Genomic DNA, 16,355 nt, shown 5'->3' on the forward strand with positions numbered 1-16,355 from the left:
GTACAATCTATTGGTGAAATGTTGTTGTTTTCAGTGGGGATACACTGTTACAAAAAGCCTAGTGTATAACTTTGCAATGAACAGTCTGATTAAGTATCTTATTATTGTGTTGAATTATGTACATTGTCAAATAATAAAATCAAACATTGTGTCAGCAGCTGTTTTGCATTCTCTTTTATTGTCAGTTTGTGTTTTTCACATTCAGACAATTACAGAAAACCTTCTGAACAGACCGAAAAATATAAACAGTCAGTGGCACATTTGATTAGATATGAACGTTCAGACACATCACTTAAAATGCCACGGCATTTCACAACAAATTAGTACATATAACTGTGAAACATTAGATCTACATGAAAATGAATACAACATTTTAACTAATCACAAACGCAAAATAAGTTAATACTGTATTTATGGAAACCCTACAGAGTAGCATAGTACATTCAAAACAAATATGAAACAAGTAATATTACTTGTATGAAACAACAAATATTCACTGTCTGTCTGTACTGTTCTGTATGCTGTGCAGCTACACTGCCACTTTGTGGTACACAACCAGAACATCCATGAAGAAAACAGATAATGGCCACACGTGTATTACTGTAAATGTTATATATTCAGTCACTTGTATGCATCTCTATTCTAGTCATTTGAATTTAATACTTATACTTATTATGTTTTGGTTCAGAGATCTTTGTTAAAGTGTCAAAAGGGATGAAATGAACTAAATGTGTAGTCAAGTGTAGGTAAAATTGTACACTCAACTAATAAAGAATATCGGCATATTGATATGCTCTTGGCAGTGTTGCAGCAAACAAGAATTCACCTTGATGCCTGAAATTGAGTAAACTAATTCCTTAAGTTATAAATCGTGTATTCCAACAGAACTATGACTTAAAAAGAAAAATCCACTATCGTATACAGTATGTTACATTAATGAAGTCTAAATTAGGGTGTCATCTAGATGGCTCAAACCAACTGCTTAATCATTGATGACATGACCAAATGAATAACAAGACACCTCATGTAAACAAACGCACCAAAGTTAAACACGGATAGGGTCACGGACATCTCAGGGAATTCAAGCAATTAGATTCAGAATCAGAGCAACTGAGTTCTGGGATGTTACTCTCTTGCGGTATTGTCTGGTTGTTCACCATCAAACCACATTCAGTGTTTTGGTTCCAGTTGACGGAGAGTTCAGTGCTATTACCGGCAGCGTACATCTGAACTTTGTAAGTCTCGCTGTCAACGGTGAACATGGGGACCGTACTAATCATGCACATCTGACCACTTAGAGTCTGATGTGTGTTGACATTTAGAGTCCACACCGAGGGGCAACTCTGCGTTTCACAGATCTGGTGGTTGTCTGGCGTGAACGAGCAATTATCGTAGATTGTCTTGTCTTGCTCGATAGGTTTCTCTTGTTTGTTTTTGGGCCGGAAGTTTCCAGTGTCTTGATTTTCAGCCGCTGTTTTCTCCTGGGTGCTCACCTTGCTTGAACTCCCACTACAGATGTCAAAGAAGGTCAAAAACACAGGGATGAACATGATGCCGTGAAACAAACCAAAAAAGATGACCAGAAACATAATCTTGAAGAATGTTCTGAATATGTAGTTTTTGGAGGCGGACAACACCACCACCCCCAGGATGGTGGACACAGCACCCTGGAGAATGGGGTAACCCAGATGAAAAAGAGCTTCCACAGCCTTCTCATTGGCACTCGGCTTATTGCTTGAAACGAAGGCGTAGGAGATGTGCGCGGAGAAGTCCACAGAGAATCCAATGCAAACGACCAGGATGATCATCGATATGGTATCTAAATGGACATCCCAGAGAGCCATGAAACCAGTGACGCCCGCTATGACCGAGGCAATAGAGAACGTCACCCAGAGGCAGCACAGAGGGTTTGGTATGAGTAGAAGAGAGATCAGCAACATGACAGAAGTGGTTACTCCGATGTTTTGGATGGTGTTACTTACTATGACAGCATATTGATCATGGTAAATAAAAGCAGGATGGTACACCAGTAAAGGAACATGACATCTTTTGGCAGTGTCCCGTAGGTTGTTTAACATGTTCATTTCATCGATAGCAGTCGAAATATTAACTGTCTGGATGAAGAAACGAGAAGCATGAATTGAATTGTTGGTGAAGTTTACGTCTTGCTTAAAATCAGAATAGAATTTGAGAAAAGACCCCAGATTTCTTTTAAAAACATGTTCAACGCTTAGATTGAGATTGGTGTGGTATCCGTAGTGTTTATAGGATTTAAGCCAGGATGTGAAGATATCTTTCTCGATGAAGGACAGGTTTTTAAAGTCCTCCACACACATTTCAAGATCAGACCTGTTCTTCTCATCCCAGTAGGGAAATTCCCCCCGTACAACAACCATAATATTTGGACCGTATTCAGAGAAATATGCTTTTTCATCATCATAATACTTCACCACGTACGAATCATCGGCAGCCAGATTTCGAAGATCAATTCCCTCCTGTATCTGGAAGCATCCATAAACACTAATGATCAGATAAACGGCATACAGCAGGATCACACACACCTTGGTCCCAGACCTGGTGAGAAAAGGGCCGTAGTACTTCTTAAAGAAGTGATTCATAGGCTGCACTTCCTCGCTGCCTGTTTGGGGGTCATAGTCTCCTCCCACACAGCACAAGCCGTACCATTTGGAGCGACCGATGGGACAATCCCCTGGAACTTCCTTGCAGGTCAGCCAATGTTTGTTGCCGTTTTCTCGCCTTCCGTTGAGAACCAGGAAGGCTCCGAAGAAGGTGATGCTGTAGATGTAGCAGAACAGAATAGATGTACTGGTGTACAGACAGAAAGACTGCACAGAGCGGAAGGGCGTCATGAGTCCGATGTAGAAAGCCAACACGTCGGTCAGAGTGGTGATGGTGATAGAAATGGCCGCTTCTTTATAGGTGTCTGCAAGACGGTCTTCCACCCTGTCATGGACATTGGTCTGCTGCCAGCAGGATATGAGAATGAACATGTCATCAACGCCAATACCTGCAGCGATGGAGGACAGTTGACAGATGTATTAGAATAGGGACACAGTTGAAGAAGCAAATCCAAAATGTTTGAAATGTTGACCGGTTCATTCATTTGGTCATTTCCATACCCAATATCAAGAAGGGTGAGTTTGCCACTGTCATTACAAAGGGTACTCCGATGTGAAGCATCATCCCGAAGGCGGACAGGACAGCCAAACCTGCAGAGAACACCCCGAAGGTGGCCACCCATACTTTGTTCCTCACACAATCAAACCTGTGGATAGAAATACACATTACACACCGGTCAGACCCCAAAAACAAATATTTTTCAACACTTTAACTTTGGGTTATGGAAAATTTAGCAAATTAAATGAATTGTCATTGTCATTGCTCTTGTAAATCAAAATGGCTGACTGGTTTAATGCTTACCTTAAGCAGGATAGGATGGAAAAAGCTATAGCGATGACATATGTAATGGAAAATAGAGGAATAACATCCTTTGTGTTGGCCTCAAATTCCACCTGCCTGGACAGGGATGTAGAGTGTGTAACCTAGGAGAGATGACGTGCAAAATCAGTCTGAGAAAAATCAACGTGAGCATCTTTTACACACGTAAATACCCCTTATGACACGACACTCACAACCCACACCTGGGATGCTTCCACAATGGTCACAAGACTATCTGACTGAATTCAAATATGGGCATAAGCTCAAAGAACTGCTACTGTATGTATGCGTCATAATGATTGTCTGTTAGACACGCACGTGTAATGAATGGTTTTAAGAATGTTTATACCCCCTCAAAGTGACGTTTTTGAAATCAATTCTTGATTCATAAAGAAACAACAAATATAAATAACTGTTAAAAGTGTCTAAATCCATTCAACAGACATTTCAGATGTGGCACTTTGCTTGTTCATGACCCATCCCCATCCTTGGCATCCCTGCCCACCTCTTATGTACAGCCAAGATCTCCATCCTCCTTGCTGAGGGGTGAACAATGGATGTTGACTTAAAACTCGGCCCCCTTAAATGAATCGCACAAGAGCTACAGACCTCCAGGTTCTGGGTGTAGCTTAAAGACAAAGATGACAACTACAGAGCTATTCAGTGAGTGATTAACTGTGCTTCACAGCGCATGGACCTGTGTCATCACCTCCTTAACAGTGTCCAGCACACAGATTTGTGTGTGTTTGAGTGGTTAGGGTCATCATATTGTGGAGCTGACCTGATTTTCCCTCAGACTAAGTATCTACTTGTAAAAGCACTAGAGCAAAGAAATATCTGTTTTATAGTTCATATACATATATATATAATATACGATATAAGATGATAATGATCTAAGAGTTGTGATGAATATTATCAACTACCATCAGCTGGCGTCAGCTGATAAATGTTAAACTAATATGTATTTATAATACATTACTTTACAGTGTCTGTAAAAAAAACAATTAAACTTACCTTGATGAATTTCAGTGAAACGTTTGAGGGGAAAATCCTGAGGAACTCGTTTAGCCACAAGTCGGTTGAAGAGCGGTTACCTTCTTTAAGAAAATACAAAAGCCTTATTGCTTTAGCGCTTTTTATAACTGACGAGCTTAAACTGAGTCCACCAACAGAATATCCCAGAAAAATATGTGTAAAACCAAAGCGGAAAAAGGGAAATGTGAGTTCAGTCTCCTCAATTTTGCTCCCATAATGATTTACAATGTCTAGGATCTTATTTGGGATACATTTATCGTATTTCCTGGCACATACTGCTTCAAATGTAAGCTGTTCATGACCATTAGAAATATTAATTTCTTTGACTTTCTTGTCTAAACTTAGTATTTCTTGAATAGCGGCGTCTGTGAAAATGTGGGGAGCTTTAGAAACCACTATGAAGGACGCATAAATTCCATCTGTATACAGTCTCTGGTTAGAAAACACAGAATTGTTCAATGGAAAGTTATCTTGCACAAAACGCCTCTCAAGTTTTGCAGGTCCGTTAGTTGGCGTAAATTGGTCCTCAATGTCATTGGCCTCCCGGTCCTCGAGGAAGTAAAATCCAGATCCAAGTGCAGTGGACAGGACAAGAGGTCCGATGAAGAACCACCATGGGTGCAATCCAACGAACCGGCCGAACTTCTTATATCCAATGGAGAAAGGCTTCTCAACGCAGTCTGTGCGGCATCCAGCCATATTCACCGGCATTTTGGACAGAGATGGGAGAAAAAAGTTTCAGTTGATTACCTTGTTGATGATGAATAGCCCAGCGAAACAACTTGGCTACGGCCTGTCTTTTGATATTAATGTGATATTAGGCAGGTCAACGTTCCCCCGACGAACACTTTAATTTGACTTGGCTTGAATAGGCTATTGCATACGGGTATTAACATTTTCTGACGCACTTGACTAGGAAAGTAGCCTAGAGCGACCACTCTTGGGATCTAATAAAAGTGGTCTTAGTAGACGTGAACTTTTGGGCGTGTAGTAGGCTAACTAAGGAATTGTAGGCTACAGAATAGACTGTGTGTAACTGTTTCATACTGTCATAGTTGCTGCTGGACAGTAGTCATATCATAAACTATACTCATCCTCATCATCAATAAATAGATAGCGTATACTGCAGTTATCCTCGTCACTACCACACCATGCATAAATAAGAACTGAGAAGTCCATTGTTTTGACAATTTCAACTTTTCAATCATCAATTAGGCCTGACTATTATGTTTTTTCCCCCAGTTATAATTTATTTAGGCCTACTCACGGTTGGGCATCGTCGATGTGTTTTCTCTTCCTCAAGTCAACGCTTATGATGAGGAGAGAACACAGGGTTGGGACTGACAAAATTATCAATGCGAGCATTATTGAGCACGGCAGCCCATTCATAGCAACAAAGTATGTGATCCAATTATGACGGTAAAATGAAGATCGGAGGCCAATAATTATCTTCAACAATTTTGAAATGCATTCCCAGCCTCCCACACCATTTGTACACAGCCCGGGGAGATCTGCTTCAACATTGTACACATTAACTTTTATAAAAAATTGTATGCAAACAAAGATCGGCCTTTAATTACATAAAAGATGTACATTAAAGAAACCCAAATTGGATAACAGTCTACTTGCAAGTTACAGACCAATATCAAACCTTCCATTTATTAGTAAAGTACTGGAAAAGATAGTTTTAGTCCAATTAAATTCTTTTCTTGAAGAAAATAACATCCTGGAAGTCTCGCAGTCAGGTTTCAGGAAATATCACAGTACTGAAACTGCTCTCACCAAAATAATTAGCGACCTCAGACTAAACTCTGATGCAAATAAAGTCTCTATCCTTATCCTGTTAGATCTCAGTGCAGCATTTGATACAATTGATCACGACATCCTAATCAATAGACTGGAAAAGCTTATTGGGGTTCACGGATAGTGTATTGAACTGGATGAAATCATATATCACAGGAAGGAAGTTTTATGTTAGTTTAGGTGACCATAGGTCCAAGAAACATGAGAACTGCTACGGGGTTGCTCAAGGAAGCTGCTTAGGTCCATTACTTTTTTCTCTTTATATGTTACCACTCGGCGACATAATCAGAGAACATAACATAGATTTCCATAGCTATGCGGATGACACACAACTATATATATCCACTGAACCCAACGATGCAACGGCCATCAATTCCATTACCAACTGCCTGTTAGCAATAAACAAATGGATGAACGCTAACTTTCTTAAATTAAATGAAGACAAAACCGAAGTCCTACTATGTGGCCCCAAATCCAAAAGAGAGATGCTTATTAAGAATCTTGGAGGTTTAACCCCCTGTCTTAAACCAGAGGTGACGAGTCTCGGTGTAATCCTGGACTCAGATTTGAATTTCAACTCTCACATTAATAAAGTGACCAAAACAGCTTTCTTTCACGTGAGGAATATAGCAAAGGTACGACCATTCATAAACCAAAATGATGCAGAGAAGTTAATTCATGCTTTTATATCCAGCCGGCTGGACTACTGTAACGCTCTTTTCACTGGTATTCCCAAGAAAACCACTGAAAGACTACAGCTCATTCAAAATTCTGCAGCTAGATTATTAACCAAAACTAAAAGGAGAGAACACATTAGTCCTGTCCTAGCTACTTTACACTGGCTCCCTGTTACCTTCAGAATTGACTTTAAGGTCCTTTTCCTCACATACAAAGCTCTACACGGACAAGGACATTGCTAACTCCTTTATAAACTACACACCAGCTAGAACACTGCGATCATCAAATGCAGGCCTATTAGAGGTCACCAGAAGCAGTCATAAGAAGATTGGTGATTCGGCCTTTGTCAATTACGCCCCAAAACTATGGAACAAATTACCCATAAATATTAGAGAAGCAAACACTCTAGACATTTTTAAAAGACAGCTTAAAACCTACCTTTTTACCGAAGCATTTAAGTAATTTTATCTCAAAAGGGTTTTCCTACTTTTATTAATTATATTATTGTTACTTTTAAGATGCATGTTTAAAGTTGGTTTCTCTCTTGAACAGAGATCTTATTGGGATTTTTATTTTTGTTTGAATTGTTTATCACTTGTATTATTGTTTTTATTGATTTTATGTAAAGCACCTTGAGCTGCAATTCTTGTATGAAATGTGCTATATAAATAAAGTCTTACTTACTTACATATTGAAGCTCCTGGGTAGGCTACACCGAGTAAATTCTTGACACAAGGCAAACACAACATCAACGTTTTGAATGTCCTTTATTTTAATTTATTTCATAGTGACTAGTTTAAAGGAATGTGACTATGTAAGCTATACACCAATGTTCATCTGCGTATTGAAAACATTTTCAAACAATAAAGCATGTGCATTGCATTATAAATGTCATTAAATGTGTAAGAGAATTTAATCAACTTTGGACTTCACAACATTACAGAATAAAGAATAACAGTTGCATTAAATTAGTAATCACATACAATAATGTTATCATGATTTAGAAAATCCTGATTGTACACAATTGACAGTACCTATACCTTTGGCTTCTAATTTTATGATGCCTGAATATCATCAAATTCCTTCTGGGATGCATTTTGCACATCCAGTGACATGCTCTTGATAATATGATCTTTACCAAGTAACAATATTATTAAGTTTCAGTTTAGTTTTAGTTTTGGGATTAATTGGTTTCAGTTTGAACAAAAAATAAGTGTTCATGATATGCATTTGTTCTTTTCATCATTTCATCATTCCTTTTTGATATCAGTTTCAGTTTATGATTATAACCGTGCCAAGTAGAATATATTTTTCCTGATAAAACGATTGTTTTCTGCAATGAACTAATGCTATTTTCCATGTAATGTGATTATGCTTTCATGTTGAACATATGCATCAGAGAGGCTTACAGCCTTGTTGCATCAAGGACTGCTTCCTCATCATCACCCTTATCCTCGTCCTTAGCCTCTGTGCTTTCCCCCAGAACTGCTATCAATGTAGACAGTGAAGCATCTGGGTCTAAGATTTTAACCAGGGGCAAGTTCACACCCCTCTCTTGAAATATGCGATTTTGCAGAGTCATAGCAAGCATTGAGTCAATGCCCAAGGCATAGAGGGTGGACTCTTCGTGTAGCTCGTTCTTGTCAACACCCAGTGTTTCACTGAGGAGAGATTTGATATATTCAGCAGGAGAAGATAAGGAGACAGTTGTATCTCCTCGTGAGTCTCCTCGTGAGTCTGACGGAAACCCTCCTTTGCGGAGACTACATCAAATAGACGGACGGTCAGTGCAGCGTTTTGAGAGAGAACATTGTTGATAATGTTTTTGTAGTGAAACTTACACACTGCCTGTTGGGGTTTGTTTAGCAGTAAGGCTTGCTCTAAACCTTTGTGTATCTCTGCCACATCCATCACCATCAGCCCCTTAGCTTCAAGGAACCTTTGGAAATGGTCTTTGTTCAGCAGAAGACCAAGGTTCAAAGCCCCCCAGTTGATGGACTGCCCAGCAAGTCCAATGTTCCGTCTATACTGACAGAATGTGTCCAGGAACGTGTTTGCTGCACTGTAGTTAATTTGGGCGGCGTTGCCAAGAAAGGCAGCAATGGAAGAGTAGCACACACAATAATCTAACTTGCAGTGTTCTGTTGCATGGTGCAGATTTAGAGCCCCATTCACTTTTGGCTTCATTACTTTTTCAAAGAGAGATTTGTCAAGGGATTCAATCAAACCATCATGCAGGACAACGGCACTGTGGAAAACCCCTCTGATTGGACAGGAGCGGAATTTCTTGCCAATCTGACCAATTGAGTTGTGCACATCCTCAGAGACAGAGACATCACACTTGATGCAAATGATGCAGGAACCCGTCTCTTTCTCCACATTGTTTATGTCCACCTGCATGTCTGGTGAGGGATTACGTCTGGAGAAAATGACAACATGCCCTCCCCCTTTCTGGTAAATGAACCTGACTGTTTCAAAGCCCAGCCCAGTGAGACCACCTGTAACAATGTACACCGCTCTTTTTTGGAAAAGCTGGGTGTGTTTCTGTTGCAAAGGAATGTTGGAAAGTGCGCCTCTGGAGCCCTCTTTGCCCAGTGCCACCACAGGAACCATCCTGGAGTTGAAGTAAGAATCTTGATCGTCCAAAGGAAGGAACTCAATGCTTCCGGACGTCTGTCTCTGAAAAGTGAAGGTGTCGAGAACAAATGCCCTCCTGTCTAAGTGCAAAGACTTGAGCCAATGATAGACATGTGGCATCTGTGCTCTGAGTGACCCCTTCTGTAAGATAAGAGTCATCAGGATGTTTTGTGTGCGAACGCTATCCTTTTCACTTCTGACAACTGTGTGTGTGAGAAAGCCCTGGGTGTGGGATTCACAGACAATGACAACATGCTTCACTCCAGGAAAATTGACAGCTTTTGCAACCAAAGACTCATCAAATGGAGGTAGGAGGACAAATGCATCTATTGCATCAACATCTACAAAAACACCATTGGACTGTCCTCCTACAAGAGTACCCCATCCAGATTTGCTTGCTGTCAAAGACAGAACCTTTAGTAGAGCTGAGTCACGAATAGAAGTCACAATTCCCAAAGTTTTCTTTTGTTCTTTTACTTTGGGCAATGCTCTGTTCATGATCTCCCATGCCAACACAAAGTAAGAAACACATGGTGTCTCTTTTAGAAATGGAAATCTCTTTGTCTTGTAGCAAGCCTCTTCAGGAACTTTCATCTTTGTGGATGCCACAACTGGATAACAAGAGACAACTTGATCTCCCACTTTCAGTTTGCGTACACCCTTCCCTACAGCAGTGACAGTACCATTGAAGTCTAAAGCCAGAACACTGTGGCTCTGAGCATCATGTTTGCTCCAGTAGAGTGTCTGGCCAAAGTTCAGGTCAGAGATGCTGACGGGGAAGTAATCAGAGGAATGAACGCACATCTTGTTGAGCTGAATCTCAACAGTCTTATCAGGAATGTACTGATTCTCCAAGTCAGAGGAAATGGCAGACAAGGTAGTCATTCTGTATGGGTCAGTAGTCTGAAATGTGCAGGGCTCAGTTGTTGAGCAGACTTTCCCTTCAGAGATTGAGCTCTCCGTTTTTTCAAGGGGAATGTGAACAATGGTAGAATTGAAAACCAACCCGTTTTTCACCACCAACTCAGCGTACTTGCTGCATGGATACGATCTTAAAATGTGTGACAGAGCTTGGATGTCGTCAGTGGACATGGAGTTGATGTCAATCCACTGAATTGACAGCTCAGCCATCTCTGCAGCACATGACCTAATCATGCCAGACAGGGCAAAGCCTGAGCTGATGTGGTCAACTGTGGTTTCTGCTGAGCGATAGGTTATTGCTCTGATGGAATTTGTGAAATGTGTGTCTTTAAGATCCAGGATGACCTGTCGGAACGTCTCACAGCAGTTCACCATGTTATCCAGAACACTGTCAGATGTATGAGCTGTGAGGTCCTCGTCACCCCACACAAACAAAACCTCCTCAAAGTTCTTCTTTATGTCTGTAATCTTGAGGTTTGCCAAGAGTGTGGCAAATCCATGGCTCAGGATATCCTTAGCATGTGTAAAGGAGATGTATCTAGATTTTGAACTCAAGTGCTGTTGCAAAGACCTCGATATTCCTAACTGGTCAGAGAAAACCAAGGCTTTGCGACCATGAGATGATGCAATGTCTTCAGAGACGACGGAGAATTCATTGTGGTAGAAGTCCTCCTCAAGTACAGCAGCGCGGCTCCCAAGGTACTTGATCAACACATCCCGAAGCTCAACCAACACCTTGCCCTCTTTGTCAGCGAAGCAGCCACACACCTCAAACTGATGATCCTCCACTTTAGTTGCTTTCAGATAGATGATCATCTCATCCTGCAGGTGTTCATTTACAGTCAAGCTTCCAATTCTGTCTGGGAACCCTGGCCTTCCATGAAATGTATTGGGAACAGTAATAGGAAAAAGTTGCATCATGTAGTCTAACACTACGGGATGAATGCAATAGTCATGCAAATGAGGCAGCAACTCCTCAGAAACAGTGACAACTGAAATAGCCTCCCCAAATTCATCCCCATAATGTATATCCCCCTTTGGAAAACATTACCATACTGAAATCCACCCGTGTTCAGGTCAGAGTAAAGCTTCTCAGAAGTAATCAGTAGCTTGCATCTCTTGTAGATGGAGCTCAAGGAAATGTTCTGCTCCTCAATCAGTCTCTCTCGCTTGCACACAACTGTACCCGATGCAAGACTGAATTTTGAAATGTGTTGTACCTTCATCAGGCTCGACATGCACTTGAATATCGGGTGCATTCTGTGTGAGAATGAACGGGCTCAGAAAGTCAATGCTGAGTTGCAGTGTATTAAGTGGAACCTTTGGTTTGACACTTTCCAGGGCAACAGTTAAACCCAGATCAGCATAGAAGGCGCCTGGCAAGAGAGGGACACCATTGTGCTTATGTTCCAGGAGGTAAGATAAAGATGGCAAAGACAGATCACAGGTGAAGCCATTGCCGTCACTGGTCTGGCTTAGCGCTTTGTGATTACTCGACGTCCCTTTCTGCATCTTTCCATTGATAAGCTCTCCCTTTTTGCTATAAAACCTATACCTTGGGAATGGTGTTGGTGAAGTCTCACACTCCTTGTAGAACTGGTCCCAATCGACACGGACTCCAAGCTCAAACAGTTTGGAGACGACAGACAGCATTGTCTCATGATCTTTATCTGGTTGCACAGAAGAGATGACTGTGATGTCCTTTCCGAGAGTCTCCATAATGTTCCTCTGTAAAGCCCTTCGGGGGCCTATCTCTACAAAGACCACATTCTTCTTTTGGTCGGCTGCTGACCTCACCGCCTGCTCAAAAGCAACAGGCTCTCGGATGTTCCTGGCCCAGTACTTCCCTGTCGTGAAGTCTGCCTGTTCCACCTCCTTCCCTGTCACTGTTGAGAAGAATTGAGTTTCTGTCTCATTCACCTTCAAAGAGCCAACCCTGTCCTCTATTTGGGTTAGGATGGGGTCCATCATATGGCTGTGGTAAGCGACGGGAACGTCCAGGATATGGAGGAACATAGCTTTACTCTTGTCTGATATGCTTAACTTCCGGTGGAGACTCTTAATAGCATCTGCATCACCGGAAAGGGTGCAAGACTGTGGGCTGTTGTACGCAGCCATGCAAATCTTTCCAGAGTAATCTGGAAGCATCTTCAAGATTTCCGACACTGCCATGTTGCTAATCACAAGCATTTTTCCACCTGTGACCATACCCTGTAAGACGCTGCGGTGATAAATCACCTTCACAGCATCCTCAAGAGACAAGAGGCCAGAACAGTGGGCGGCAGCAACCTCTCCAACAGAGTGCCCAAGAACAGCATCAGGTTGTACGCCCCAGTGCTTCAGGAGACTGACGATGCCAACCTGAACGGCGAAGAGCAGAGGCTGGACAACCTCTGGTTTTGAAAACTCATCAGCCTCAGACTCAGCCTCCAGTCTGTCTAAGATCGCCATGTTATTGAACCTCTGGAAAAGGCTCTCAACTTCCCTGACCTTCTCTCTGAACACAGGTTCCTCTCTCAGAAGCTGTTTGCACATGCCTTGCTAGGTCACACCATTTCCACAAAATACAAACACTAACCTTGGATCTGAATTTGAGAGGGAAATGTTTTTATTCAACGTCGATTTCAGTTGATTTTTCAGATCAGCCAGAGTGGAGGTCATGAAAGCCCTCCTGTACCTGTGTTTCAAGTGGCTTCTCCTACACGCAGATGTGTAGACGAGACTTTCCAGGTCAAATTCGCTGTTTGCATCTATCTGCTGAATTGTGTCCTCCATCATCATATCAATCGACTTGATGGAACTTGCGGATAGGACAAAGCACTTGTGAGATTTCCTACCACTCTGTTTAGGAGTATGAGTCTGCTTGTATTGTTTGACAATAGCATGTGCATTTGTTCCACCAAAACCAAAGTTATTTATTCCTGCAACCATAACAGCATTTGACCACTTTTCTGGTTTGGTTGGAACTTTCAAATTCAATTTTTTTTTTTAAACAGTTACCACTAACCACAAGAGCAACAAGTCTCTAAGCAAGAGTCATTGTGATCCTTGAGGAAACTAACATCGGGTCAAGCGAACCATTCCTAAGTACCGTTGTACTCCCGGAACAAGTGCGTCTTGAGCCTTTTCTTGAAGGTGGAGAGACAGTCAGTGTCTCTGATGGAGGTGGGGAGTTGATTCCACCACTGGGCGGCCAGACAGGAGAAGAGCTTGTGTTGGGACCGGGCGGTCTTGAGCGGTGGGACCACCAGGCGGTTGTCTGAAGATTGTTGTCTACACATCCCTTTGGCCTCGAAGTCGGTCCAATTTCCTTTGCAGAGCCGCTAAATTCCCCATGATGTTATCCAAATTGCGTTCAACGCGTTGTAAAGTCACAGTCTGAGCACCACCAGCTCTGCCCACCGCATCAATCATGTTGGGCAGCCTTACGGGGCTTTTGACAGCTGCAGCCGTTTCAACAATTTGCCCTCTTTCATTTGGAAGCAGCCATAAATGCTTGCAGCCAAATACCCAGCATAGAGGAGCATTACAAACCCCTTGTCAACTTCTTTGTCAGAAATGGCCCATAATAGTTCTTGAAAAAGTTGTTGATTGGCATTGGTTCTTCCTTCCCTGTGACTTTATCATAGTAGCCCCCTTCACTACATGTGTTGTACTTGGCAGAGCTGGGTTCTGGTACCTTCATGCAAGTCAGCCAGTGCCTGTTGCTTTCCTCTCTGCGTCCGTTCAGTGCTAAGAACGCACCAAAGAAAGTGATGTTGTACAAGTAACAGAATACAACCGCAGTGCCAGTATACATACAGAAAGACTGCACAGAAGCAAAGGGAGTTAAGAGACCAATATAGAAAGCCAAGGCGTCGGTCAGTGTTGTGATGGTGATGGAAACTGCTGCATCTTTGTACGTCTCTGCCATACGATCCTCTACTTTGTCGCTAACTTGAGACTTCTGCCAGCAAGAAATCATGATGAACATATCATTAACACCGATTCCTAAAGAAAAGATAACACAGTATGCAAATTATTACAGCATGTAATCTACATACACCCTGTCTTTTAAGATTGTGGCATTATAACAGAGCATAGGATGTCTCTTAACTCGTTTGGTGTGTCACAACTTCAGTCTGTAAACTTACCCAGAATCAAAAACGGAGCACTTGCCACAGTCGTAGCGAAGGGCATCCCACAGTAGAGCAACAACCCAAAACTGGACAACACTGCCAAGCCTGCAGAGAGGACACCGAAGGTGGCCACCCACACCTTATTCCTCACACAGTCCAACCTAGAAACAACACACCTCTCTTTAGCTAAGAGTTCATCCATCAAACAATACTGTAAATAGTAAGTACAGCAGACAACAGCTCTTTAAAACTGCTTCAAGCTTTTAACATCATAATTTCTTTACCATTGTTTTTTCAATAATATTTTCATTATAGAGATAAGTTAGAGTGATTATAAAGTTGATGTGAGGTAGAATGAAGACAAGACATACCTTGTACATGACATGATAGAGAAAGTAATGGCGATGGTATACGTCACTGAGAACAAAGGGATGATGGAGTCTGTGCTCTTTTCAAATTCCTCTTCTCTTGATAGTGAAGTGAAATCAGAAACTGACATCTACAATTGTCAAAGAGAGATAACACATTAGTGGTACATCCCACACACCTTTTTAAAACAACTTCTCAGAACACATTTGGAAAAGATTTCACTCGCCAACTTCAAAAGTTATAATTTGTGAGATATGAGACTGGAATTATTCCAAGTCTATTTGAAAAATATATATATCTTCAAAGTTCATATAAAAACTGATTTTGTATTGCTGCATTATAGCAGCACTGTTTTATTTGAATGTACTGGTACTAAATTTTTACAATCTTAAAAGTTCTTACCTCGTTATCTTCAATCTTTGAAATGTTGTTGATGAACTCTGTCAGCCACATTGTATTTACAGTCTGGTTCACATCATTTAAGAAATAAAATAGCCTGATAGCTTTTGCACTCTCAATTAGCTCTGACCCTGGTTTAAGTTTCACACCACCAATCTCGGAGGCAGTGAAAAAAATCACCATTAAATGGGTATGTAATGTTTGTGCTCTCAGCATCAGCAGGAGTTTTAACAATGTCAAAAATGGAATTTGTCATACATTCTCCAGCAATCATAGCACAAATGTCATTGAAGCCAATTGTTGCTACTTTAATATCCTTAACAAGTTGGTCCATTTCAACAATCTTTGCAAAAACGTTGTTTGAGAGAACATTTACCGTGTCACTCAAAATCAGAGAGGCAAAAGTCCCTTCACTATATAGTCTCAAGCGAGAGAATTCGCTGTCATTGTTTGGGAAGTTAGTTTTGACAATGACTCTCTCTTGTTTAGCAGGTCCATTCACGGGTGTAAACTGCTCTTCAATGCCTTTTGCCTCTCTGTCTTTGAGGAAGTAGAATCCTCCTCCGAGACCGGCTGAGACGAACAGTGGAATAATAAAAAACCACCAGTGATGCCTTCCAACAAAATTGCCCAGTTTTCCAAAACCCTCTGATAAGGGCTTTTCAATGCAGTTTGTATTGCAACCAGTCATTTTTGAAAACACATAAAATATTATAAAAACGATCTCAACTTGAAGTTCAGGAGGAGACAACGTGCTTCCTTTCACTTCCACCCAGCTGTGATGACAAGATAATTGTACTGTATGCTATAACTGTGGCAACATTTACTTCCTCCAAATAGTTGACCAAATAATGAGACATGGGTGTTCAAGGCTGAACCAGAGAAAGTACAATTAACCATTAACTTACGGGTTGTTTCCAGAAGGCAGTAATTACT

General features: G+C 41.4%; 3 protein-coding genes across 4 annotated transcripts; all 3 read right to left on the reverse strand.

Moving 5' to 3' along the window:
- Positions 1-183: 183 nt before the first annotated feature.
- Positions 184-5,852, reverse strand: LOC134035315 (patched domain-containing protein 3-like). 2 transcript variants are annotated; one of them, XM_062480319.1, is made up of 5 exons: positions 5,762-5,852; positions 4,474-5,174; positions 3,442-3,563; positions 3,141-3,286; positions 184-3,028 (listed from the first exon to the last, which is right to left on the reverse strand). In XM_062480319.1, the coding sequence occupies exons 1-5, from the start codon at positions 5,769-5,771 to the stop codon at positions 1,062-1,064; spliced, it is 2,946 nt and encodes a 981-aa protein (XP_062336303.1). In that variant the 5' UTR covers positions 5,772-5,852; the 3' UTR covers positions 184-1,061. The 2 variants fall into 2 exon arrangements, with proteins under 2 accessions (XP_062336303.1, XP_062336302.1); XM_062480318.1 differs by lacking the exon at positions 5,762-5,852 and having other exon boundaries at positions 4,474-5,210.
- A 2,394-nt stretch (positions 5,853-8,246) lies between these two features.
- On the reverse strand, positions 8,247-13,506 carry LOC134035043 (probable polyketide synthase 16; the record flags this gene model as incomplete). The annotated part of the gene is given in 4 exon segments (XM_062479832.1): positions 8,247-8,703; positions 8,706-11,573; positions 11,576-11,727; positions 11,729-13,506. Coding segments are annotated over 4 exon segments (5,121 nt in total), but the record flags the coding sequence as incomplete, so codon positions are not given.
- Positions 13,507-14,003: 497 nt separating this feature from the next.
- Positions 14,004-15,473, reverse strand: LOC134035348 (patched domain-containing protein 3-like). The gene is made up of 4 exons (XM_062480346.1): positions 15,423-15,473; positions 15,023-15,150; positions 14,667-14,812; positions 14,004-14,523 (listed from the first exon to the last, which is right to left on the reverse strand). Exons 1-4 carry the CDS (start codon positions 15,471-15,473, stop codon positions 14,060-14,062), a joined length of 789 nt encoding a protein of 262 aa, XP_062336330.1. The 3' UTR covers positions 14,004-14,059.
- Positions 15,474-16,355: the final 882 nt, after the last annotated feature.

The sequence above is a fragment of the Osmerus eperlanus genome, chromosome 15, assembly GCF_963692335.1.
Source record: "Osmerus eperlanus chromosome 15, fOsmEpe2.1, whole genome shotgun sequence".
NCBI classification, from domain to species: Eukaryota; Metazoa; Chordata; class Actinopteri; order Osmeriformes; family Osmeridae; genus Osmerus; species Osmerus eperlanus.

Bases quoted from the DNA above. Each gene is read 5' to 3' on its own strand.
- LOC134035315 (XM_062480318.1), bottom strand. From the start codon at position 5,205: ATGCCGGTGAATATGGCTGGATGCCGCACAGACTGCGTTGAGAAGCCT. The intron at 3,564-4,473 runs GTAAGTTTAATT...CATCTCTCCTAG, and splicing joins TTTCACTGAAATTCATCAAG to GTTACACACTCTACATCCCT. The intron at 3,029-3,140 runs GTATGGAAATGA...CCATCGCTGCAG, and splicing joins CTCACCCTTCTTGATATTGG to GTATTGGCGTTGATGACATG.
- LOC134035348 (XM_062480346.1), bottom strand. From the start codon at position 15,473: ATGTGGCTGACAGAGTTCATCAACAACATTTCAAAGATTGAAGATAAC. The intron at 14,813-15,022 runs GTATGTCTTGTC...TGTTGTTTCTAG, and splicing joins TCTATCATGTCATGTACAAG to GTTGGACTGTGTGAGGAATA. The intron at 14,524-14,666 runs GTAAGTTTACAG...TCTTTTCTTTAG, and splicing joins TGCTCCGTTTTTGATTCTGG to GAATCGGTGTTAATGATATG.